The 27,807-nt window shown below is 34.2% G+C and overlaps 1 protein-coding gene across 12 annotated transcripts in view; it reads right to left on the reverse strand.

Annotated features, from left to right (window-relative positions):
* The window catches only part of LOC114331044 (probable phospholipid-transporting ATPase IA), a 231,133-nt gene that overhangs the window by 44,282 nt on the left and 159,044 nt on the right, over positions 1 to 27,807 (reverse strand). For 10 of the 12 annotated variants that reach the window (XM_028280509.2, XM_028280514.2, XM_028280511.2 and 7 more), the window contains 9 exons: positions 24,778 to 24,999; positions 24,112 to 24,637; positions 23,817 to 24,055; positions 21,620 to 21,817; positions 19,230 to 19,441; positions 16,377 to 16,773; positions 13,930 to 14,048; positions 13,738 to 13,872; positions 11,880 to 11,978 (listed from right to left, as the gene is read on the reverse strand). In XM_028280509.2, coding sequence (XP_028136310.1) covers positions 11,880 to 11,978; positions 13,738 to 13,872; positions 13,930 to 14,048; positions 16,377 to 16,773; positions 19,230 to 19,441; positions 21,620 to 21,817; positions 23,817 to 24,055; positions 24,112 to 24,637; positions 24,778 to 24,999 — 2,147 coding nt within the window. Of the gene's footprint in view, positions 1 to 2,500; positions 2,677 to 5,207; positions 5,433 to 11,879; positions 11,979 to 13,737; positions 13,873 to 13,929; positions 14,049 to 16,376; positions 16,774 to 19,229; positions 19,442 to 21,619; positions 21,818 to 23,816; positions 24,056 to 24,111; positions 24,638 to 24,777; positions 25,000 to 27,807 lie in introns of those variants that run through there. The other 2 variants (XM_050658928.1, XM_050658931.1) reach the window with 2 other exon arrangements.

The following is a 27,807-nucleotide window of genomic DNA, read 5'->3' on the forward strand; positions in this document are numbered from 1 at the left end:
GTTTGGTCTATTCCTTTCAGTGGAATAGCCCTAATGATCGTTCCGTGTGAAGTGTCGAATGCTCCCCCTATATCGAAAAAATCAGCCAGCATCACTTCAGTGGGGAAGTGTATCTAGCAGTTTTCTATAGTCTTTAGTATAAATGCCAACAAACGATCTTGATCAAGAGGTTGAAATACGAACTCTAATACAATTGCCAGCAATTGAGGCTATTAAAAGCGTTTGAAATGTGGGTTTTTAGATTGTAAAATACCGGAAAATAAGTTATCTAGGGTATATTTATAGAGAAAAATACGACTTCCTACGACTTAAAATGAAGAAGCTTAAAACTTCCTTAGAGGGAGAATAAAATGCTCTGAGTTGAAGAGTCTGAAAGACTGAACAGTCCTGGATACTCAATTATTATGAGGAATATCATAAAATAAGCACTTTAACAAAATTATCGCAACACGTCAGGAACGAAGAAGACTCATTAAACTCAGGATGTGAACCTCTGGGTACTTTTAAACATACCCAAATAAAAATATTGAGTCGTGAAGTCTCCGTTCGTGTTTTAAAGAAAAAACTGAAGACAAGAGAGAAACAGAAGGAGATCATTTTTTTGTTTAAAGATATTTTTTTATAATATTGGTTGCCAAAATTTTTTGTTTCGGTGATAGTGAAATGTGTCAGTCATAAAAACTTCACCACAAAATGACTCATACTCAGATACCTTTATGAACCTCGTTTTCATGTTTAAAGGAAAGATGGAAGGTTACAGAAGCCTAGATAGAAGAGCAAGAGTTTTGTTCTGTCGCCAACGTGAATCGTATAATACTGGTTGTCGATATTCTTTTGAAAGGTGGCAGCTAAACAAATACGACAAAATCATTCATCCTCATTCATATCTGGTGACACTACCGATCATTTTAATCGTCAATGCTACGTTAGGTCGAGACTAAGAATATTTGCAATTTCTGTCAAGTATCTGTAAGAAAACAGGTCATCTCGACATGTTTTCTGTCATTACGTCATTGAATATCCTTAAAATACTGTTATTTTCATGCCAAATTAAAGGCGAAAATTTTTGGTTTACTACAACTTTGTACTGAAATAACTGTCACATACTTGAGGTGTTTTGCAAAAGATATGCCTTGTCATTTTAAAAACTACTTGTGGTCAATATCATGTAGGATTAGGCCTTTTAAATAGTCTGCCTTCAATTATGACATATACAGTGATGAGCGCGCTAATAACCGGCAAAACAACACAAAAGATGGAAAACATATTAAGTTGTGAGATAAAAAGAAATGAAACTAGTGGAAATGGGAGATTTAGCGATAAAAACATATAAATTTACATGATATTGATTGTTTCATGATATTGATTGAGAGGAGTATGTCAACTAAACCTGTCACTGTCACAGTGGCAGTTGCCAAACTCGTCCGGTACGTCTAAAGGTGGGAATCAATAAGTAGAATGTAAATTTATAGGTTTTTATCGCTAAATATCCCACCTCCACTAGTTCATTTCGTTTTATCTCACAACTTAATGTGTTTTCCATCTTTTGCGTTATTCTGCCGGTTATTAGCGCGCTCATCACTGTATAACAAAATATCCATGTTTACCGAGGCTCTATTTTCAAGATTTTATATTTACGGCGTCCTGTCATAAGCGATTCATTACAAATTAAAAAACAATGTTTTAGAATAAAACAAGCCAAAAACTCTTAGAAGATTTGAACTTGAATTTTGGTACTTGATGATTTCAAAAATAATATTTTTTATTTGTATTTTTGAGCCTTAAAAAGTTTTGGTTTTTTTTTTACAATTTTAAATTGTTCATAACTCGAAAACAGTCAACCAGAGAAAAATTACAAAGGATCTTTATTGTTCACAATGTTTCAAAGAACCCAAAAAAATCTATCCGGATTGATTTTTAAAATTTATGAATAAAGAAATACTGTTTGAATAAATTAGGACCATTTTTCGCATGGCCGACCTCATGAACCTTACTCTGGGGTATGAAAATGAATGAAGAATGTGATGCTGCAAAAAAAATCTCATGGGAATATTTTTCCGAACGTAAACATGGTATGCAGTATGCATTTTTTTGTCTCTCTAAAAATATATTTTTCGTTCACACTGCGAATACGAGGGCGGGTCAATAAGCCCTTAACTATTTTAATGAAACACAGGTTTTTATATAAAAAGTTATTTTACTTTTCAACATAGTTTCCTTTGAAGTCTATACACTTAGTCCAACATTTCTCCATTTTTTTATGCCTTCCGAAAAATATGATTTGTCGAGGTTATCAAAATAGGCATTTGTCTGTGAGATAATTTCTACAAGTTTAGGAACAAGAAATAGTCAGTAGGGGCACGGGCTAAATCTGGAGAATGAGGCGGATGAAGGAGAAATTCGGAGAATAATTCATAGACTTTTACCAAAGAAACTGCACATGTGAGCAACTTTGCGTTGTCCTGGTGGAAAAGACCTTTTTTCTTGGCCAAATGCGGTTGTTTTTTTTAATTCCTCATTAAATCGACCTAATAAGTTGTTGTAATATTTGCCATTGATTGTTTTCCACTTTTAAAGATAGTAAATGTGAATGATACTGCGAGCATCCCAAAAAACGGGCGCCATGACTGTATTGGCTGACAAACCCACTTTTGCCTTCTTTTGCACCGATTCGCCCTGAAAAAAAATCCACTCTTTTGACTGCTGTTTGGTCTGCTGTATTTTAGAGTGGATTCACGTTTCACCCACGGTTACAAAACGACGCAAAAAGTCGTTCATATTGCATCTGTGCTCGATTATGAGAAAATGTGGCACCCTCCTTGCAGAAAGCTTTCTCATACCCAAGTGATCATTCAAAATTGAAACCACCGAGTCATGTGAGATGCCTAAGGCTTCCATAATCTCTCTCACTTTCAATAGGCTAAAACTATATCGTGAATTTTTTTAATTGAGAGACCTCAACTGGATGTCCAGAATGTTCGGCATCTTCCGTGCTTGTCACATTCAACAACAGGAAAGCACTTCTTTGTCATGGATGGATCGTGTAGAGTTCCCATAATATCTATCAAGCTGAGCCTTGGTTTGAGTGATGGTTTTTTTCCTCAAAAAAATAATGCTTAGTGAGCAAACAAAATTCACATTTTCCATTTTCTTCTCAAAACGCGCAGTAGTCTGCTATCAACGCCTGCCAAACACAAGCTAAATGACGCAGATTGTTCAAATTTAGGCCGGAGTCAAGTGACAGTTGCCTGTTGATAGGAGCAGTGTTGCCATTCAAATTAAGAGGCGGGAAATTCAAAAAGTCAAGGACTTATTGACCCACCCTCGTATTTCAGCCTATCTGTGGGTCTCATCAGACAGTGACAGATACTTCAAGACAGACTCTGAAAACTAAGTATTCTTAACCAAATGACCAGATCAAACCACGATTAATAATACGAACATATCTTTTGGAAAACACCTCTGTTCACTAAGACGAACACCACTCTACGGTACTTTTTGGATTCTAGCTAATACAGTTACATGTCGTCGTTCTCATCTGATCCTACTTTGATCTGACGGCGAGACAACGTTTACTCTTGACCATCTCACAACGGCTACTGTGCTGTCACAGAAAATTCAATGTTTTTTTTTTCGAAAGAAATACTACTTTTGGGCAACACTAGTATGGTTTTTGCTATGGGTTTCTTATCGGGGTTTATAACGTACTCGTATGATATGGTCATAAAATTGTTTTTTAATTGTAAATAAATGACGATGACAAAATTTTGATGAGCACTGTACCTACATATAACATTTCATACACTGTTTTTATTAATTCGAAGTATGGCGTACTTCAGTTCCCATGACAAAATTCGTATGGGTGTGATTATGTTGAAATAACGCAGAACTTTCCACTAAAATAACCTCTCTGGTCCCCAAGTATCTAATAAAAATTTCTATACTGACAGTCAGATTTTTATAGTCTTGCTGAAGGTATAAAGAACCAAACACCACTATAGAGTTTAAGTAGTGAAAAAACGCACAGTTTGTGGTAAGTTTCAATTAGTCCTATTAATTTATTTAAATATGATGTAAAAGAAAGATACTTCCTTCTTTATAGGGTTTCTTTCTACACCAGTTTACATCCCTGGTTATTTTGTACCATGTTCTGCCTTTTTGTCGATAAGGACATACCTGAGGATAACGCACCCTTGCTTTTGTGTCGGTCTCTCAATGCCAACCCGATTTCTTGCCATACGGTTTTTCCGAGTTCGTGAACTTTCGAAATTAAGTTATTTTGTATTTTATGGAGATATTAGTATTAATTCGTATTAATTCCAATCATTAGAAAGTTACGTTTTTTGTATTTGAATTAAAGAACATGACTCATTTGATATTTAGTAAAAATTAATGCACCTTTTTTTATGATCCCAAAAATGCTATGTCATTACTTTTTGTAATCGATTATAAAAGGAACTGAAAAGCTTTTAATGATTTATCAGATTGTAGCCCTTATTCATTAATTTTTGAGTAACCATTATTAATAATTTATGTTCAGATTTTATTTTGTTTTAATCTAGGACTGCAACCTAGTGAGTAATAAGATTTTTTATGTAGTATTTGTCTGTATTTTTAGAGTATTGAATAAATACATTTTTTAAAGTTTATTATTATTACTATTTTTGAGTACCTAATGATTTAACGGATTTAATCTAGGATGTATTTTTTTTAATGTACTATATTAGTAAACATGTCAATTTTAGCAGTGTTGATTATGTTTCTTTATGTCGTCTATAAGTCCCTTATGAGTCTTATGTTAAGTTATTGGCCGCCCAATGATTTGTATGTCCGGATAATTTAGTTTTTGAATATTTATTTTCTCTTTCCTCTTTTAAATCTCCTGTATTTATGAGATATTCGTTCTTTAAACGTGACAACCAAATAGTTATTTCTAACTGTGTTTGCTCCTTTGAAAGACCTAACATCTAAAAGTTTGGAACAGTGTTTTGCATCAATGTCTACATGACCTATTTGGTTAATTGTTTTATTATAAGGAGATTTGCAAGTTCCCTTATGCATGCCCTTGTGGAGAAATCGTGTCCCATCGATTACCATATTCTTGATCATAATAACAAAATTTATGAGTCTCAGTCTGCGTGTAGGCTCTCTTTACCAACGGAGGAAAAAATTATAAGAAAAGGTATAAAAGATAGAAAATATCCATGTGGTTTTTGAATAATGCAAGTACATGCTTTACTAATTTATAATATTATAGTCCTCGTATATAAACCCTTTCTTGGCATTGCGGTTTTGCAATTCTAAAATTGTATACATTATGCCATATATTCGCAAGGCAAGGACAACCATGTTTTTAAAGATTGCTGAAGCTAATATTGGTTTCTTCATTATTTCCGGTAATTTCGACATGTAAGAACACTTCAGTCCATCATCTACAAGTAGAGAACAACATTCAGTAAATCATCCTCAAATTCAACATCACATAAAAAACTTTCACCTGCAGCACGAAAACATGAAGAAGCTAATAAACAATCACCTGCAGCATCAGTACATGAAAAAGTAGTAGCAGTTTCAGTAAGCAGTTTTCTGTGGCTTGTACAAGTATTTTGGAACCAAAAATCTTCTCTTCAGTTAAGGACAACATAGCATAAGGAACCAGACAACGGTGTGTGTTGTCCTAGCTTTTTTTAACGTATATTCAGAAATATACTTTGGGTTTGCGGTTACCCTGGAAAATTTGTCGCAGACAATTCCTAACCTCACCTTATATAAATTATACCGTTAATAGATAAATATACACGGTGTATTTACTTTTAGTTAATATTAATAATTAATTATTAAATTATACTAGGTAAATCTAACTTGTATATTTATCTATTAACGATATTATTTATATTATTTTAAAGTGCGCATGCGTTTTCTGACAACTTATCCAATTTTCTGACAATCTCAGGTACCCGCGAACGCAACTAATATTTAACGAAGCTAAAGGGAAACTTGGCGTTATTACTCAGGTTTGCCACTCGGTGTGTTAAGCTTATGTAACGGCGTTGTAACGGTCTGACCTTTCACGGGACTTTTTCTTGGAGTTGGTTCAGTTTTTGTTAGTTCCGTGATGTTTATCATCATCATAAAAGATGATGATGGAAATACCATAACAAACCCAGAAGTTATTACAGCGGTGTGATACGACCGAGCCAGGCAATAATACAGAGCAAAGAAGTTATGAAAAAAAAACTGTAAATACTGAAACCGGAAATTGTGGCGACATCGACAATACAATGCTAAAAATTCAGAAAAGCAGAAAGGGAAGATGTAATAGCTGGGACATTAAAAAAATAGAGGATGTAGCGATTAAAGTAATTCTTAGAATCTGCAATAAAATCTGGAATACCGGAAAGTGGCCGAATGACTGGAGTAAGCTCACTTTTATTCCCATATTATATAAAAAGGGTTCAGATCACCGACAGATTGCAACAATCTCATGTGAGCAAAGTACTCCTCCCATGGGAATGTCTTAACAACGTTAAAAATACTTCAAATCTCCAATAAATACCACTTTCACACTCAATATTGTGTGTATATGTGTGTGTAATAAATACCCCTTCCTCCCTTAAGTTCGAAAAGATTGAACAGTGACCTCTATCATTATTTAAAATATGAAAAATGTGAAATCCTTTACAAAACATGATATGTCGTCAATTCAGATGTTAAAATACAATTCCCCTATCAGTATAATTTGAGTATCAATAATGGAAAAATAATACGAAGTCAATTGTAGTAGACTAAAAGACTACGTTCTAAATAAGGATCGATCTCAATAACCGGTGCCAAAATAGTCTACGAAACAATCAAAGCAACGAGTGTGTTTCTTTTTCTTTATGCAATACGATGTCTCGAGTATCAAATTTATTGTTATCAAAAAATGCCTTGTTCAGAGGATTGCAATATGTTATTATATAATTCAATTTGTAAGTATCTGTGAAATTACATTAACTAGATTAATTTAGACGTTCTAAAAAATCTCCTGGCGCTTTTGCAGATTAATTAAACTAAAACTTTGTATACACTTATAGATAAAAGATCCTACGAATACCATTATAAACCCAGATAAGCACCACGTGATCGTAAAAGCTTGTCAAAACACTCGATGACTTATATTTTTCTTAAAGCACAGGTGCTTGCCGTTGAATGAGATGAGTAAAATCAGTTAAAATTGCAGTGTCGAACGTGCACAAAATCAACGCAACACAATAACATCACGATGAAAGAGAAGAACAGTATAGGCAAGAACAATCACCAATCACTAACGAAAAAAAGTTACGTTAGAATTACATTATGGTACTGATAGAACAGTAAAATACATTTTAAATAAGATTCTGTTTGTTGTTTATTAGTTTATTGGTATATTTTAAGATTTATTGTTTTTTGTTATTACAAGGTAATTCAGTGAAACGGTACGATTTGACAACGCTGTTGACGATAAAATAGAGGAGCCGCGGGCTTGCGACGTAAACGTTGTGAATCTAGAGAGTGGGAAGTTTGGTTATCATGGAGGCGTGGTCTTGTGAATAACGCGCATTTGCTGTGAAAGCTTATTACAAAAATGGTGAAATTTTTATGCGTGTATAACGAGCATTTCGTTTACACTACCATTTGCCGCCCCGCGCAGTAGTTCCGTCTAACATGGCTATTAACACTGGGTTTAGGAACTTTGAAAGTAGTGGTTCAATATCACAGAAAAGAGTGGCAGTGTCTGCTCGCACACCACAGAATATTGAAGCGATGCCAAAATCATTACATGCTAGTCGTCTCAGGGATCTTCGAACACTCGCGTGAAATGAATTTGGCACCGCTTCAATATTCTGTGGTGTGTGAGCAGTTTTGACACTGCCAGCGCTTTTTTGTGATGTTGAACCATTACTTTCAAAGTTCCTAACCCAAGTCTTGTAACTTAGTCTTGTAAACGGGGCGGCAAATGGTAGTGTAAACGAAATGCTCGTTGTACAAGCACAAAACTTCCACCATTTTTGTAATAAGCTTTCACAGCAAATGCGCGTTGTTCACAAGACCACGCCTTCATGATAACTAAACTTCCCACTCTCTAGATTCACAACGTTTACGTCGCAAGCCCGCGGCTCCTCTATTTTATAGTCAGCAGCGTTGTCAAATCGTACCGTTTCACTGAATCACCCTTTATTTGTATAACTGCCTTATTTTTCCCCTAGCATCCCTCAATAGTTATTGAATTTAATATTATAGCTGAACAAAACAAACCTGGGCACCAAAAACTATTTGAAGAACTTTAAATTAGTTTCTTCATAAATTAGTCAAAATAACCTTGGAACAGAAATTTACCCATACATCAATGAACAGATTGTAATAACAAGATTAAAATTTGATAGAGATCATTGTCACACAAATCGGTCTTGGGCATATGGAAAACTGAGAGAAACTTTTAGAAGTGAGTTGCCCACATGCCTAAAGAGAAAGGTATTTGATCAGTGCGTCCTTCCAGTCTTGACATACGCAGCAGAAACACTTAAAAACGAAAAGATCAGGAGAAGAACAAAGGTAACTGACGTCATCGAAAGGATTGTCAGACTAAAATGGAGATGGGCAGGACACATAGCCAGAATGACATGGGCGATGAACAAAAAGGTTATTGGAAGCATCGGTCGACCGCCTTCAAAATGGACTGACGATTTAAGAAGGACAAATAAAAACTAGATGAGAGCCGCGCAGGATAGACAGGGTTAGAAACAAGAGGAGGGGGCCTATGTACAGCAGTGGACTTTTGAGGCTGGATGATAATAAATAATAATAAGAAATCATCAAGCTAGCGAGACCAGTTTCCTCAGAAGAGTGAAAGGCATTATAAGACTTCATAGACATAGAAATTTGACAAAGGTAATTAGTACAAAAAAAAAAGTGGAAGCGACACAAGGTAATGGATCTGAGCCAATAGATAGATCCTTTTCTAATCAGCGTAAAGTTGAACGGGGAAAGAATTAACCCAGGGGACGAGTTTTGCACGGAGAATCTTTACGCCTCCTTCAACCGAAGCTGGCAAGAAGTCTGTTAGCAGACCTTTACTTGCCTACCTTTGTTTATTAGGTCTTCCGTAGATATTGACGAATATTCTGTAATGAACTGCTTCGCCTGCTTTTGTTCTGGTGAATTCCTCCATTATTCCAGATAATTGTTTCCCCTTTTTCACTGGAGCGAGTTACAGAATATTGGTCAATATCTACGGAAGACCTAATAAACAAAGGTAGGAAAGTAAAGGTCTGCTAACAGACTTCTTGCCAGCTTCGGTTGAAGCTGGTAAGATTGGCAGATGATGGCCTATGCAGATTCTGTCACCTAGAAGAAGAAACAGCAGAGCTCATTTTATGTCAGTGTCACAGCCTGGCAAAGTAATAGTAGGCTAGTAAAGAAAAATATTTGGAAACGACATCCAGGAAAAATACCACCGTTGCTTAAAAACCTGAGATACAAAGGATACCCAGAAAAGATCTGTTTTTTTATCTAGCAATTCTATAACTAAGTGGATACAGCAGTCCAAGAAGAAGAAAGGGTACTCACAAAACAATTCACAAAATAGTGTTCAGGTTTTTTAGACCAGCAGTCCCTTATTTAGTATCTTGTAATAACACAAATCGTAACGAACTTTTTAGCATTTTTGTTATTTTTTTTATCGTTCAAACTCTTTTAACCAAAACAAAGTTACTAAACCAATGTTTCTGTTTTAAAACTGTGTCATTTAATGCACTGATGTATATTGAGTTTATTATATACATCAAATCAATTTTTATTATGTTTTTTACGGTACAAACGACTAAAACAACACATATTTTTGTTCAGAATCGTACAGATTTTCAATGTATAATTTATGTTTGAAAATGACACTGATAAAACTAGTAGAAGTATTAGTATACATTTTTGTTGAAAATTTACGAAAATTTTGAAAATATTGTTAGTATACATTTTTGTTGAAAATTTACGAAAATTTTGAAAAGATTGTATTAGTCGCAGAGGCTGACATAATGCGTGAATGATAAATACATGTTTTGAAAAAGTTTCAATGAAATACTGTTACATTTCTGTGAGTTGTTCTTGCTGAGAAACACTTTCAATTTGAAAAAACTCAGTGTAACGTGCTTGGCAGTAAAAAGGTAATGCATTTTGAAAAATCTAAGAGGCAAATTTGATTTTTTTTAGTCTCTAATCACAATAATGTCATATTAGTCTGAAGAGATCAAAGGCAGCTATAGCGTCTTTCTTTAAATTCAAATAAAACAATGAAATGTCCAATTTTATATTACTCCGGCACATAAGTCAGTCTGAATTTGACACATGGCATGGTTTAAGATTTTGATATCCACTAGGGTTTGTGAATTATTCGCATAGATCTGTGACTTAAAAAAGGCATGAAAAAGTCTAACGGGGTCAAGTCTCCCGATCTCGTTGACCAATTCCTATCTCTACGTAAGATGACCTTCTTCTTTGGGTGCCGTGTCATGAGTCATATGTTGGCTGTCATCAGGTTTACAATTTCCTGAAACCTTTCTGGACTGCTGCGCGAAATAATTCTTCTACTGTGGAACCACACCACTGACTAATATTATGCAGCCTGACCAATCCAGCTCTTTGCCTTCAATTTTTTTTCCTATCATAAGGTGAAGTAGATGGTATTTCTTCTTTATGTGCTGTGCTCGATTATTGAGCGTTGGCTATCAAATTGGCTATAGTAATTTATTTTGTTGTCGGCCGCTCGAAAAACGGGTGCAGAGGATCTGTTAAACCATTCTCTCAGGTTTTTAAGCCATGACGTTCTTCTTCGACCTGCCCACTTCTTCTTCCGTCTACCTTGCCTTGTATGATTAAATGGAGTATATTATATCGCTCTGGGTGGCGCATAACATGGTCAAAATATTCCAGTTGGTATTTAGGTCCTCTAATTATATGGCTGAAGTATTCTGTTTCTCTCCTCTTTATAATGTTTATGAGCAGACGTTCTGAATTCATCACTTTAAGAACATATTCATTGGAAGTGTGTGAAACCAACGATATTTTCAAGATCTATAGATAGCGCCACAATTCGAATGCGTCTAATTTGTTATGCATTGTGGTTTTTAATATCCATATCGCATAAATGTCACGTTTTATGTCAAACGTCAAATATCACGTTTTATGTCAAGCGTCAAATGTCACATAAATGCCACGTTTTATGTCATACGTAAAATCTCACATATTATATCACGTTTAATGCGAACTACGTCAGTCGGTAATGTAGATTCCTTCGACGTAATATGACGTTAACATATATCGCTCTCACTCGTTATCATATATCGCTACACACGTAACGAAGCTACTTCTCTCTACAACACATTGATTGTCCTGCCCACTTTTCTCACACTACTTAGAGGTTTTGTATTTACTTTATCATGACGTATTTTTGAAAGGCGTACATGCGCGACTTTTTAAGCAGAAATGGTACTGTTATGTTTGTTTAACAGTTTATGTTGCAAAATAATTTCATATTTTGCACACCCCCGTATTTCTTGATGTATTTCATCTTAGCTGCACTATAACCTACTTTACTTAAATTTACTACTACTTACATTCACTTAAATTACTGTGACCGAAACTACAGCCAGTTTAGTCATCAAAATGCATTCTACAGTCTACTGCCCGGTGAGATGATTCGTTTCGATACGAAATTGAAAGCGTTTCTTCGGTACACCAAGATGAATTAAACATATCAACGTTACGGAAGCGCCAACATTGCGCATGCTTCGAACGAGACACACATTCAAAAACTGTTCGTCACTCAGTTCAAAATGTAACTACGGAAATACAATAGGGATACTTACGAATTTTTCGGCTCGCCCCTGTACACTTCCGGGTCGCTTTTCTTGATCTCGCTCTCCCGTATGAGATCCGTTAGAGATTTAAAAATGGTTCCGTGGATACTGCAACAAATAATACCACAGACTTAATATTTACTCGAAGAAAAATAAATAAAAAATATTACATATTATTATGTTTGATATCAATATTCGCGTATTTTTTGTCGCCTTGTAGCCTGATTACATTGTTTTATCGCGTGTCATATGCTTTACAAGAGCTAAAAAACTTGTTTATTTGGACTTTGGTTTACGAGGTCCCGGGAGGTAGCTCCCTAGCCACCTGATCGTCCGTACTTCAGTCCAATCGATTTTTATGTTAGATGCCACACAATTAGATTATCATTTTGTGAAAGAAATTTGTAGCTCAAGCAACGAACAAGTTGTAAAAGATTTCTAAAAGGAAATTTCATTTCAGTCCTTTTATTTTATTTTTATGTATGAAAACAGAAAATTCTTGCATCAAATGATTATTATATTTTTTATAGTGTGTATGTAACTACATCACACTTTAAAGGTTTTTATTTTTTTAGATATAAAATTTTCTCATCACTCATGACTAATATCGTATATATAGTTCGTCCGCTATAACTTTTCCCATGCGTCACGATTCATTTTCAAACAAATTAAGTCAAAACATAAAATGAAACGAACGTCGATGTGTGTATACATTTTATATACTGTATACTATATACTACACACATCGGCGTACGTTTCACTTTAAGTTTTGACTTAATTTGTTTGAAAATGAATTCTGACGGATGGGAAAAGTTATAGCGGACGAACAATAGGTCTGTATTATCTTGTGCTGTATGACCTGAGTTGGCTCTCTACAACAATCGTGCACCACCAAAGAATTTGCCTGTCCTAATGCCACGCTGAAAAAATAGCTTACCAGTGATGCACTGCTGAGCAAATCTCTCAGCGGTGCATCTATGAAGCAGAAATACGTCTATCAGAACGAAAAATAAACTTATTGACTAATCCGTCGAATGAACTGCAGCTAAAACGTTAATATCTTAACTGAGATCAAAGATATTCTCTTGGAAGCAGGATATGTGTCCAAATGGACACCAATCAAATATTACGAACATTTGGCACATTCTTTAATTGCCTGGTGTGCAGTTCCTCCCCATTCTGGGCTCTTGTTATGAGCGTTTGGAGGTCTAATCCTGCTCATGATTAATTTGTTGTTAACTAACCACGTATTTATTGTCTGCCAAGAGTATGTCTGCTTTCTGTTTTCTCTTCATCTTCAGTAACAGGGAGTTAAATATGGCATTATATAAATGTCCGTCTGTGGTAAGATGTTATGCGTAAGAGTTTGTAATTCGTAATCCACGTTATCTTGCTCAGAAGAGCATCTACAGATTGAAATACGTTTAATCAAAATGAAGAAATGAACTTAATCACTTTTTCATAAAATTAAGAATCTGATGTGATTGGCACATAATGACCTATGCATATTCTGTCATCTAAAAGAAGAAACAGCAGAGGATATTTTATGTCAGTGGGGCAGCCTGACAAAAAAACGGTTCTTTTCATTGGTAAAGAGAAGCCACCGAAAAAGAACTACATGGAACGATCACTCTCGAAGTTATTAGACCGTTTATAAAGGATCGGGCTAGATGATGTAATCTAGGGCTACAGAACCACAAGAGATCTGAAAAGTTCACAGTGGAATATGACAAAAGCCAAGCTTTATAAAAATATTTTTTCTAAAAAGTGATAATACTGTTAAATGTTTTTTTTTTCGATATTACATGAATAGTTTTGTTTTGCGACGAACGTACATAGTAATTAATTTTATATTATGTATACTCACATTTTAATTGTAAAATCAGGCAACGCAGTAACAATTGGCACAACAAACAGGCCTAACCAGAACAGAGTCGAAGAAAACACCATGATGTACATTCCCGACATAACTGAACCAAACGGTATGGTAGGCCAAAACATACTAGAAATGAAAAATCAGTTATGCAATACCGCAAATTAAAATTATACCAGTACATACCTGTAAACAATAATAAAGAGAAACCATAAAACTATAGATCCCCATATAGCGCAATGGGTCAACCACGTCCAGGAGTTCGTCACAAGTCCAGCTTTTAGGCAGACTGTGATCACGACGTACTGAAAAAAAAAAGTTGATGTAGCTTTGCATAAAAATATCATTTGGTGTTATAATGGTAGTTTTGCGCAATATGGACCAGAACAAGACGTCATTACATTATCTCCATAATACATTTAATCTGAACACTAGGTACATAAAACTTTGTATAATTTTTTAATTCCGTTCTGTATAAAGTTTAATAGTCTCTAGTTTTTAAACGTTTTAATTTAAAAGACTAAGTTTTAAAGTTAAGAATAAAAATGGTATACATTTTTATTAGTTTTAATTTAAATTTTAAAAGAATTTTCTAAGAAAAACACTTTTGTGTCTGTTCGACCGAGCATAAACAAAATTTGAATATTTATTTTACTAAGCCTAAAGTGTCTTGGGTAAATCACATTCTTTGTCTCACAAATAATTATTGTTGTTTGCATTGCCAGATGCTTCTACCAAGATAGTTACAATCTTTCTCTTCAATCGTTTTCTTACCCCCGGAGAATTTTTACTGGCGAGAAAGCGAGGATATGTGTGAGAAATATGAGGGTTCTCGGTTGAGATCTTGAATAGGTCATGGGTTTGGTGTTTCGCTAAGTGATGGGATTGCCCCAGTACCATCATTTCAACTCAGTCCATTTGAGAGTCAAGTAAAACTGTTTGTCTTCGTTCGCTCGCCCGAAATGAGAGTGACCGTATAAGTTTTGTTTTCATTTTCGTGAAACATAGTATGGCTTCCCTAATTTCCAATTTATCTTTTGGTCACAAGAGACAGAACATGTCCGCCGTACTACACATACTTAAACTGTATTCTTCAAAGGACATCGCACACATCTTATGGAAAATATAATGTCACTCAAATTCAATAAAATTTATACGAATAGATGCGTTTTAAATTAACGGTCAAATCTTATCATTGCGCCAACTATATATTTTCAATAATAAGAGCAGAAATTGATATAAATAAATCTGAAATCAAATGGGTACGTACATAAGTTAGAGAGAGAAAAAATATTTTAAAATACCCAAATTGTCGGTACTCCATAAATCAGCGGATTAGTTTCACTAATCCGCTTAGACCCAGCGGAGTTTAAGCTCTTGTGAATAGCACCCAGAGCAATAGTAATTGTAACTGACACTTTTACTGACTCAAAAAATGTGATTTCGATAAACTTTAATTGCAATTTGCGCCGTAATTAATCATAATTAAGAGTTGGCGCAATGATAAGATTTGACCGTTAATTTAAAACGCTTCTATTCGTATACATTTTATTGAATTTGAGTGACATTATATTTTCCATATCGTGTGCGATGTCCTTTAAGCTAAAATTTGCAGGTGGGGTTATTAAAATTCCTTCTGTAGTGTTGGGGCTAATATCGGAATGGAAATTTGCAGTTTATCAGGTATTTCTCTCGGTGACCAATTTTGTTTTATTTCATAATCGAGTTAGGTCATTTTATAATTATTCAATTATAAAATATTGCATTACAAAAAAGGAACCGTAAAATGGGGTTACTTTGACCGCTGGGGTGAATTTGACCGAAAACATAGAAAAAAATCTATTGTGATATACTTCAGCCACCCTGTATAATTTTTAAAATTATTTTTAACGATTATAAATATCAAAGAATTCATTTTTAAATTAAAAAAAAATTAATATTCCAAGGGTTGTTAAATCCACCGATATAACGAATTAAGAAAAATGGTTTAAAAAACGGTCAAATTAACCCCACCTAAAAGAAAAATAAGTTTAACAGGCAAAAAGCATATACGGTCAACTTCCCCCCAGATGGGGTGAACTTGACCAAAAGCATTTTTTATTTTTTTTCTAAGTCATGATTATTTTCTTGTAATTATAATCTAAGCTACTGAAAGCAGACGCCTAAACCCATAACATATTTGCATATACAAAAATGTAGTAAAATTTAAAATATGATTTTTATAGGATTAAAGTACAAAATCGGTCAAAGTCACCCCATTTTACGGAATATCCCAAATTACAGTCATATACTGCTTTGGGATATTGCTCCTTTTCCAGATGAAAATATTAAATCTTAAATATAATCTTTAACTCAATTTTAGTTCCGCCGAAATCCACGAGAGGTCGTCATTGTGACTTAACGTCGCCAATCACTTGCTATATGACGTTTACAATAATTTTACAAAATGGCGCCTGTCCGTAATTTTTAATTAATGTTACTAGGTGTCATAGGACTTTAGATACGCACTGGGGATACTTAAGACACTACAAATTTTTAGATTATTAAAAAAGAAAGTCTTGAGCTGATAACTAAGAGTAAAGTTGTAATCAATATGTTAAAACAATGGAGATGGCGTAAAAAATAGAACTTACTGTATATACACAATTTCCTAGAACCAAATATCCTCCGTCGTGTCCATTTAGCCACAGAATGTCGTGTTGGTAAGCCAGTAAAGGCAACCAGAACAAAAGAGCCGAATGGACCATTCCATTTATGATCCACACCCAAAAGACCTTAATGTTGAACAGCTCTCCACTCTGGGACGGTTTGTACAGCTTCGGGAACTGCATCATCTTGTCAGAGCTGCAAGGTTTGTCGAACAGACCCATAGCTAGAGGTGGTAGCGCTGTGAAGATGACGTTGTAGAGACCGATGGTCCACCGCTCAAAGAGGATCTGCCCGGACCAGCCGGAGTAGATTGCGAACCACAGTTCGATGACGTAGAGACAAATGTTCTTGTAGAAACTGTACAGGATGATCTTACACATTCTGAAAACAAGTAGGTAAGTTTAAAAATGTTTTCATTCTTTTTCCAAAGTTAGTTTGCCAAGTGTCGGCTTTTGAGATTCTTTGATGTAAATGCCGACCATTGGCGTGGAAATTAAGAAAAAGGATTAGTTCATCAAACGCATATTTCAAGAAAAATCATATAATTTTTATTAATTTTTGCATAATTATATTCAGGAAAATCTCTTAATTTTTGGGCAGAAATTGTTTAAACAATTTTTTAAACAAATTCAAAATATCACCTTTTGGGCTCCAAAAAATATTGTTTTAGGTTTTTGGGTGACTCTAAATAAGAAAGTTACTGTGTCATTTTTCTCAAAAGTTGATAGTTTTCGAGTTATAGGCGATTTAATATCTGAAAAATGCGAAAATACGCATTTTGGAGGCTTAAAACTCATATATTATTATCTTTGAGGTTCTCAAGAGCTTCAATTGAAGTTTATATATTAATTTTGAATATTCTGAACAGTAATCGGGTCTAACTTCAATTTAGACCGTTGTTTTTTAATTGTTAATTATGCGCATCCATCACATGTTTATGCCGTATACTATTTCAAAAATCTCTTATTTTGCTTTGTTCTGAAAAACATTTTTATGTTTATTTTGTGTCATTCTAAACAAAAAAGGTTTCTTGTCATTTTCTAAAAAAGTTAATAGTTTTTGAGTTCTAAGCGATTTAAAATCTGAAAACAGCAAAAATACGCATTTTCGGGGCTCGAAAACTCATATGTAAGTTATAATTTTTGAGGTTATCGTGTGCTTAAATTGAATTCTAAACATTCATTTTCAAGATTCTGAAGAGAAATCGTTTCGAACTTTAATTTAGACCGTTGTTTTTTAATTGTTAATTATGCGCGTCTATCCGATTATTATGCCGTATACCATAAGAGAAATCTCTTATGAACTTCTCAGAAAAATGAAAAGAAATATTTTGTGTTTAGAATGGCCTACAAAATCTAGTTTTTCAGGGTTAAATAAGAGATTTTTGAAATAGTATACGACATAAAATCGGATGGACGCGCATAATTAACAATTAAAGAACAACGGTCTAAATTGAAGTTAGACCCGATTACTATTCAGAATCTTGAAAATGAATGTTTAAACTTCAATTTAAGCTCTTGACAACTTCTAAACATCAGTTTTTAAGCCTCTAAAATTCGTATATTCGCATTTTTCAGATCGCCTATAACTTGATTCGCCTATAACTCGAAAACTATCAACTTTTGAGAAAAATGACAGGGTACCTGTCTTGTTTAGAGTGACCAAAAAATTTAAAAGAAAATATATTTTGGAGCAAAAGAGGTGATGTTTTACATTTAGTTAAAAAAATTGTTTAAACAAATTCTGCACAAAAAAATAGCTCGGCGCCCTTCAGATATGTTTAAGGGGATATTTTTGAACAAGAATCTGCAAAGAAATCGAATTATAATTTTTTTTCAGATTGGAACGTCCTCACAATATGGACTATCTACCTATTTTCTTTATAATAAACTAATAAGTTATAAACTGTTCATTGATAAACGTCCTTTGCAACAGTGTCAACCCTACTCAGTTTTTTATTTCGTCGCTTTCGTTTTAAGGAATGATATGTAACAGTTCCTAATTTAACAATTTTATAGATCGTCTTATACCCGATTTTTGTTAATTCCTGAATCCTCGAAACAATTGCATTATCAGTCATTCCAGTTTATTTTTTTTAAACGAGTTCACATTGAACGTGCAAATCGTTATTTTTTAATTCTAGTAATTATTTAGTAGCAAAATATAACCTAACCTTCCAGTTACAACTCCGCCACTGTTGTATGAACAAATTTTGGTTGTAGAGACACAGATGTTCCGCGGTGTTGTTATCGTAAAAAACGATGCCAAGTTAAGTTTAGGCAGAGTAGGGAAGAACTAATACTAATAAACTAATAGTGTTCTTTTATTTTTGAATTGAAACGGAATATATAAGTAATGGATGTGACCATCACAGTTTGGTTTTTTATTACTTAAAATTTAATACTTTCGATGTTTAAACTTGTTTTACTAACATTAAAGCAAATTCTTAATAACTTGTCTCTTAACTAAAATCATCAACATGGCAACGTCAATGTAAAAGGAGCTTCTTAATTTGGTCCAGACTACAGTGTTGCCGATACTCCAAAATTTCTTTAAAGTATAATATATACAAAGTTGCTTCAATTTATTAGTGAAGCCCCATTGAAATTTTAAGTACCTAGTTAACTAATTTATATATTTTTTAAGAATTTTTTCATATTATCTTTCTAACAGTGTCATTGACTAACAATTGAATATTAAAGTAGGGAAAACATTTTCAGAATATATAAACTTTGGAATTTTACGAAATATATCTGACAACCTTGATTCGAAAGCCGGTCAAAGCCGGTATGTTGGAAAATTATTAGTGGATAAACTGTACCGGTAGAGATTTGTACCTTGAGTAGTTCCAGGCCCCATGTACCAACAATAATCTCAACAGGAACCTGAATTGCGCTATACTGTAGTCTGAAGCGCAAGCAGCTTGAAGACCTTCCACTCCTGAGATTCCCACTCCAACGTGTGCTTTCTGGATCATAGCTACGTCGTTTGCGCCGTCTCCAATGGCGAGCGTAACTGTCTTCGTGTATTTAGTTACATATTCTACCACCTATAAATAAAATAAACCCTCTATGTACGAAAAATCATTGCAATAATCGGCCAAAACCCAGAATACTGTTATACGCCAGTCAATGGGGAGCAAGAATAGGATATTACCTCCGAATTCTATCCTACTGCATGGATTTTAATGAAATTTTGGGAATAGCCTCTACTTATCTCCTATTTCAAAGTCTACCCTATGCCGATGTGTGCTTTTATCTTGAGGGTGGTTACCACCCCTTGTTAGGGGTGTAAAATTTTATGGTTAAAATGACCACGGAATTCGCTAGAAAACCTAATTCTAAGCAAAAATTGTTCTATAATTTTTTTTGAAAACTCAATACTTTTTGAGATATTCGTGGTTGAAAATTAACCATTTTCATTGAAACATAATACCTTTTCGAACGGTTTTTGCGAATACCTTAAAAACTATGCATCTAGGTTATCAGAAATCACAGAGACAATTGCCCTCATAAATCTTCTAGTTATAACACAAAAAGAGATACGGTGGGTGAAAATAGTTTGTTTTTTGGTACATTCTCAAATTGGTGTATTCAACTTAAAATAACAGAGAAACGGTCGATTTTAGGTGTATAATGCTACTAATACTTTTTGTAGTGCTTGAAAAGACCTTTAAAATGAGCTGTATTAAAGGTCCATTACATTAAAACTAAGCGAGATATGCTGCAAACAAAATTGATAACTAATGTATTTTAAGAAAAAATGAGAATTAATTTTAACCCCCATCCACCAAAATGTAAATGCATCGTTTTTCTTCTACAATACCTTTTATTATAGTGTTATTTCTATGTTCAAAAAGTTGGACGGGTTTAAAATGAATGGTTTTTGAAAGAAAATATCAAATTATAGAGCGCATTTTTAAAATTTCTTAAAAATCTTCCTTTTTCTCCATGTAACTTGAAAATGGTAAGAGATACAGTAATGAAAAATAAAAAGGAAATTTTTATCTGAAAAAGCCCTACATTTTTGTGTGGTATCTTTTTTTCGTATCTCTTATCTTTTTCGAGTTACATGGAGGAAAAGGAAGATTTTTAAGAAAATTTAAAAATACGCTTTTTAATTTGATCTTATTTTTTTCAAAAACCGTTTATTTTAATCCAGTCCAACTTTTTGAACATAGAAATAACACTATAATAAAAAGTATTGTAGAAGGAAAATGATGTATTTAAATTCTGATGGATGAGGGGTTAAATATACTTCTCATTTCTCCTTAAAATACATTAGTCATCACTGTAATTAATTATATTATTTTGTAACCTATGTATGTTTTTAGTTCTTACCGTAGTGAAAAAGAAAAAAAAAATTAATATAGTTGTATTTATTAACATAGTACGTAGGCATTGTTATTTGTAAGCTTTATTTTTTTTTATTTTTTATTTTTAAGTGTATACTGGACAATTTTATACTTATGAACGAATAATAATTTTATATGTAGTTATGTGGCTAAAGGTTCTGAACCAAGGCCAGAATAAAAAAAAAAATTTTTGCAGAATATCTCGTTTAGTTTGAATGTAATCGACATTTAGTATTGCTCATTTTAAAGGTCTTTTCAAGCACTACAAAAGTTATTAGTATCATTATACACCTAAAATCGACAGTTTCTCTGTTATTTCAACTTGAATACATCGATTTGAGCATGCAGCAAAAAAACAAACTCTTCTTACCTACCATATCCCTCTTTGTATTTTAACTAGAAGATTTATGAAGGAACGAATCTCTTTGTTTTTTTATAACCTACAGAAACATTTTATATAGTTTTTTTGTTAGATGCATAAGTTTTAAAGATGCATAGTTTTAAGGTATTCGCAAAAATCCGTCCGAAAATGTGTCATTTTTCAATTAAAATAGCCAATTTTCTGCCATGAATAACTCAAAAAGTATTGAGTTTTCGAAAAATAATTATAGAACAGTTTTTGCTTAAAATTAGGTTCTCTAGCCTCTTCCGTGGCTATTTTAACCAAAACATTTTTCACCCCCGAGAAGGGGTGGGAACCACCTCCAAGGTAAAAGCGCACATCGGCATAGGGTAGACTTTGTTTCTTGAGTTATTCCCTAGTTACTGTGAAAATATCAAGTAAATCGATGTAGTAGGATGGAATTCGGAGCCAAATACCCTCATTGACTGCCCTATTAAGAATGTTGCTTAATAAATGATTTTGATACTTACTTCGGCTTTTTGCATCGGCGACACCCTACAGCAGATCACGACTTTGCAGGAAACGCATAATCTGAGAAAATCGTTCCTTAGTTCACACGTCAAACAATACGTCAATGTTTTGCCGTCAATTATCAGTGCCAGCTCGTTTTGCTTTTCCAAATTTACGCCAATGTCTTCACAATGTCTTAAAATTGCTTCCCTACTTTTCTAAAAGCAAAGTAAAAAGTGAAAAAATATTCGTATAAGGTCCTTTTCATGAGCATTTTTCAGTGCGTCACAAATGATAGAAAAAAAGGTAAGTCCGTGATAATACACATTTATGACATAATATTCTAACATGACATTTTAGTTAAATCTGACAGTTGTCACATTTTATTTGCAATTTGGCATAAAAACAAATCAATTGTGTTTATTGCATTTATAAAATGGTATTTTCTTTTATTTGTATAGTCTTATCAATTGTACAGATTATATTCGTAGATATATAATTCGTAAATATTTTTTCGATTATAGCGCCATCTATCGACAACTAGAATAACTATAATAAGTGTTATAAATGTCTGTAATCACCGACGTGTTTTTTTTCTGTCACATAGAATTTAATGCGTTAAAAAGAAATCGAAAAACTGTGACGCACTGAAAAATGCTCATGAAAAGAACTTTAAGTACACATATTTTCAAGGTGTGTGACTGATATATTATAAGCAGCTAGGGACTGATTTCAGTGGTACCAAAGAATATAATTGATGAAAAGTGTTAAAGAATGTATGACAGAATCTACTAGAGAAGTATACATAACTGATTTTAGAAATCCTTAACAACGTGTAAGTAATCGATTTTAAAGGTTCTTAGGAACGCTAAACCGAAGGTATGACTAATTTTAAAGGTACTTAAAAACACAGTAAAGGCGTATGACTGATTTTAAAGGTACTAAAAAGGTGTGACATATTTTTCTCATCTCTTGTTTGCTTAAAACATTTTAACAAATTATGAAAAGCAGATTAAAAGCAGTAGGAATAAAAGAACTATAGATTGTGGTTCTCAATAAACAACTGGTATTCAGTTATCGTACTCAAATAATAAATTATCTCAAAAATGAATAACCATTTTCAATTTCGTTGCAACACGAAACTACAGCCGCATCATTATTCGAGTTCAATCAGAGAGTGCAGCAAGCACCTCTACCGCTTTCGAAACTTATTAGTCTCTCATCAGGAGGCACATATGCTCTGACCCAACAAGAACAGACCCCGACGTGCAGTCACGAATTGCAACGAACGAAATGACTGGGATGCCCTAGCGGCAACTGCTAGCAAAAGACTAAGTTTTCAATGTAATGGCACATAAAATAACATCAAAAATATTACTCTACATCCCACCAGATTGAAAACAATGGGAACCTTCTCTGGTTACACCTCCGAGGCTTCTAAAATTTGCAAGCCATAAGGGATGCTGAGACTAAAGAAGATGAGGGAATTTTACAATTTATAATTCACGTCCCATCTGCTCAGCGCGGTAAAGTTCCAACGAGAATGGTTCCCTTCGTACTCCAATCGGAGTAAACATGTAAATCAAAAATGAATAACCATTTTCAATTTCGTTGCAACACGAAACTACAGCCGCACAGAGAGAGCAGCATATGTGCCTCCTGACGAGAGACTAATAAGTTTCGAAGCCGGTAGAGGCGCTTGCTGCACTCTCTGATTGAACTAGAATATAGTGTGGCTGTAGTTTCGTGTTGCAACGAAATTGAAAATGGTTATTCATTTTTGATTTACATGTTTACTCCGATCGGGGTGAAGGGAACCATGCTCGTTAGAACTTTACCGCGCTGAGCAGATGGGACGAAAATTATAAATTGTAAAATTTCCTCATCTTCTTTAGTCTCAGCATCCGTTATGGCTTGCAAATTTTAGAAGCCTCGGAGGTGTAACCAGAGACGGTTCCCTTTGTTTTCAATCTGGTGGGATGTAGAGTAATATTTTTGATGTTATTTTATGTGCCATTAGATTGAAAACTTAGTATTTTAATAAATTATCTATCTACCATGTTCTTGACATCTCAGGGGTTTATGACCCCTAAAAATCAGCTAAAAACGTGTGACGGATGTAAAAAGTCGTAGGAGCTAATTTTAAAGACACTTTAGAACTAGATTTTACGTAACTGATTTTAAAAGCAGATAGAAGATGCTAGTATTGATACTTACGTCCAATCCGTCTTCATTAAGAATAAGCAGCTGCATCCCTTGGGATAGAAGTCTACAAGAGTATCCAATGTTTATGGCAGTTTCTTGTTTATCACCCGTCAATACCCAAACGTTAATATCAGCTTGAAGTAGAGCTGCTATCGTATCAGGCACCCCTTCCTGTAATTTGTCTTCTATGGCAGTAGCTCCGACCAATTTCAATTTACGTTCTATCAAGTTTGCAGCTTCCTCTATTTTTTCTATAAAAAAAACAGATACTAAATACCAGAAACAAAACTATACCTGGGTTTAGTACCTTCTCTATGTTGTAAAGATATGCTGGCTTTATGATACATCTCTTTCCAGTGCTCAAAATCAGCTTCTTTCAATTCTGCCACTGCTAAACATAAAGTTCTCAATCCTTCGCTAGCGAAATGCTCCAAATGTTGAAGAATCATGTCGCAATGTTCTCTACCGGAGTTGTTGTCTAGTCTTTCGTATATAACCGAATCTGCGCCTTTACAGAACAGCTTTATTTTACCTTTAGGATCTCTCACTATAACGCTCATCCTCTTTCTAGCCGAAGTAAACTCAAGTACAGTCAGTATCTCATATCTTTCCCTGGTGCCTAAGGCATCGATTTCTACATGATCTGGAGTTCGGCTTTCGAAGACGTATCCGTATTTGGCAGCTCCATACACTAGCGCCCTCTCGTCTGGAGATGCTGCATGGTAAATCACTTCGCCCTCTGGCGTCTTCTCTGGGATAACTGTATGACAGACAGACAGAAGAACCAGCATTTCGCGCATCAAGTGGGCATTTTTGTGGCCGTCGCGAAGACTCTGAAGATAAACATCGAAAAATATAAAACTAGTATAGTTAAAAAAAAACAAAAAGTTATAAGAGACAAGAAAATATCAAATATACTCGTAAAAACGAACAAAAAGCAACAAATAGAGTATAAGGAAAGTTTTTTCATTACCTTTACTAAGACCGAGTCTTCTACGTTCTCTGTTGTCCCAAAGACATCCCTACCGATGGCTAGCTTCTTAAATTCCATAATGTTTCTTGTTAGGGTGCCAGTCTTATCGGAAAAAACATACTTAACTTGCCCCAGCTCTTCGTTCAGATTGGAAGTTCTCGCCATCGCAGGGGTGTTTGTCTCTGCGTGGTACATTTCTGCATCCATGTTGATAAATATAGCCTAAAGACGTTGGTTCATTAAATTTATTAGAAATATTGACAAACAAAATACAAAATGGGTTATGTGGTAAGGTAACGAGAGTTAAAAGTTAATGACAATGTGGCAACACTGTATTGACCGCAGAAATTCAGTAAGAAGTGTTTTTATTGATGAGCTACACCCATTTCGTAGGGGGTTGTTTATAGTTTGCTTCATGAGGCCTCCAGGAGTTAGTCTTCATACCTCGCACCTCACAAGTATTAGGCAAATGAGTAGACGAGTATTCGCTAAAAACTTCAATTGCATCATATATATCTGCATGAGGTATAAAAGGGATGCAGAGATGTCGACTATCTAGTTCAATGTTTTTCAATATGTGGGTCGCGACCCCCTGGGGCCTTACTCGGGGGTGTCGACTGAAAGAAAAAGTTGAGGTTCTTAAAACACAATTTTAGTGGGAAGGATGTGCTTGTTTGTTTTTAAAAAGTTTATCAAATTGTGGTACTACTTTTGAAAGGTTACTAATCAAATAATTTTCTAATTGCAGTCTATTTTTCTTTTTAGTTTTAGTGTCTACCATTGAAGAAAATGTCAGTTCACACAGGTATGAAGTGGCGAATTGCACTAATAATTTAAAAGGTTCCCTTGTCAGCTCTGGATATTGGTGTTTTATTTTTATCCACAATAAAATTCCATTTTAACCATGACATCAGCAGCTAAATCTAGAAGATCAACATTCTTTCATTTTTGAAGATATTCCTATTTAGCGGCGAATCGATTGAGGGTAAAATTTGATTGATCCGCGCGCATGCGCACACCGACATTATGGTATTAGTTGTTATACGGGCTCTGATTGGGTGTTGAAATTTTGAAATGATCTGTCAATAATTGTTCAATATGGAGGTTATCGGTAAACAAAAATATTGTATAATATTAGTTTTTATTGATGTGTGGACAGAAATAAAATCAAATTTATAATTATAGTGACTTTTTAAATAGTTTTGAAAAGCCGCAGGTACGTAATTCTAAATGTTTCAGTTGGAAATACCTAATAGTTTCCACCCTAACATCAAGTTCACTATGGAACTAGAACCTTCCCAATCAATTAACTTTCTTGATCTCTGGACAAATCCACCCTAACATCAAGTTCACTATGGAACTAGAATCTTCCCAATCAATTAACTTTCTTGATCTCACTATTACCAGATTAGATGACCATTTCGATTTCAGTATCTATAGGAAACCAACACAGACTGATCATGTCATACCTTTATCTTCTAACCACCCTATGTCACATAAATATGCAGCTTTCCATAGTTACATCCATAGACTTGAAACTATTCCTTTATCACCATCAAACTATGATAAAGAACTTAATATTCTTCGTCAAATAGCGTTCAACAACGGTTACGATCCTAATATTGTCTACAAACTTATTCAAAAGAGACACCTTAGAGTCTTGAGAGAGACTGCTTTCCCTAGAGATTTGACCTTCAAACCCTCATATGCTTCCTTACCATATCTTCATGAACGTCTTTCTGGAGACATTAGATATATTCTTAAAAGAGCAGTTGATAATACTCATATTTCTTTCAAAGTGCCCAACAATCTGGGACAGTGTCTTACCAATTCCAAAGACCCTATCAACTACATGGATCGTAGTGGTGTGTATAGATTACAATGTTCTGATTGTGACGCTACATATATAGGTAGGACCTGTAGATCCTTATCTTCACGCTCCTTAGAGCACACCAAAAGAGAAAACACTTCTACTTTCTCTCAACATCTTGTAAAAAACAAACATACCCTTAATATCCCAGAAGATGTCTCGTTATTACATAATATTTCACAAAAAAACTTCCTAAAATTGGACCTGTATGAAGACTTAGAAATAGTTAAAGAGAAGCAGAGAAGTCCTAATTGTGTCAATCGCCATGTGTCATTTAACCGAGATTTTCAACCCCTACACCGTCAACTTTTTTCATAAACCACATCAGATACAATCTCCTCTTCTCTGCTACACCATTCATGACTACCACATACATCTATTTCACTACTTATTGTCGATAAGCAACATCTTACTTTAACACTTTAATATTCTTTTGTACCTTATCCTCTTACATCCCCATTATTTCTCACCAGCTTTGACAATTTCATACCACTAATACAACACCTATTGGTATTGTTGACTGCATAACTTCCTGTAACGTAAACATTTCATTTCCCTATTTTGAATACTTAATTAATGCATTATTTCTAGGAAAAAAAATCTTTCATATTTTGTGAACATCTTTTATTTTTACTATTTGTAAATTTGATACTGTTTTTTATCTTAAAACATTTAAATTAATCTTTAACGTTGTGGCTGAAGTAATATTACAACTAGGTTACATTGACAGTTCCTGATGTCATTTCGGGTTGCTCTTGAATTCACTTGTCAGTTGGCCATTGAAATCCAATATGTGAGGTTTTCTCCAAAAAAAGTTCCAACCACGTGGGGAGAGTCCTGTGTTGCCCTGGGTAACATCCAGGTTTATCTATAACATCCGATGAATTTTATATAAATATGTAAAATATCTTTATTATTTACATTTAAAGGGTTTTTACCCTATACATTTTGGTGGCTCAGGCATGCAAATTTTGTAAGTATGACCTCTTGTTCTTGAAAACTTCTGTCAATTTTAACTTTTATCTCATTTAATTAGGTTATACTTAATTTTAGGGCTTTTAAACACTGATGATGGATTCCTTAATCCGAAAACGTTTTGTATTGTGACCCTTATTTAGGGTATTTTAATATATACCTTTTACAAGAAACTTGGTATTTTT

This window comes from Diabrotica virgifera, chromosome 8, assembly GCF_917563875.1.
Source record: "Diabrotica virgifera virgifera chromosome 8, PGI_DIABVI_V3a".
Taxonomy (NCBI): Eukaryota; Metazoa; Arthropoda; class Insecta; order Coleoptera; family Chrysomelidae; genus Diabrotica; species Diabrotica virgifera.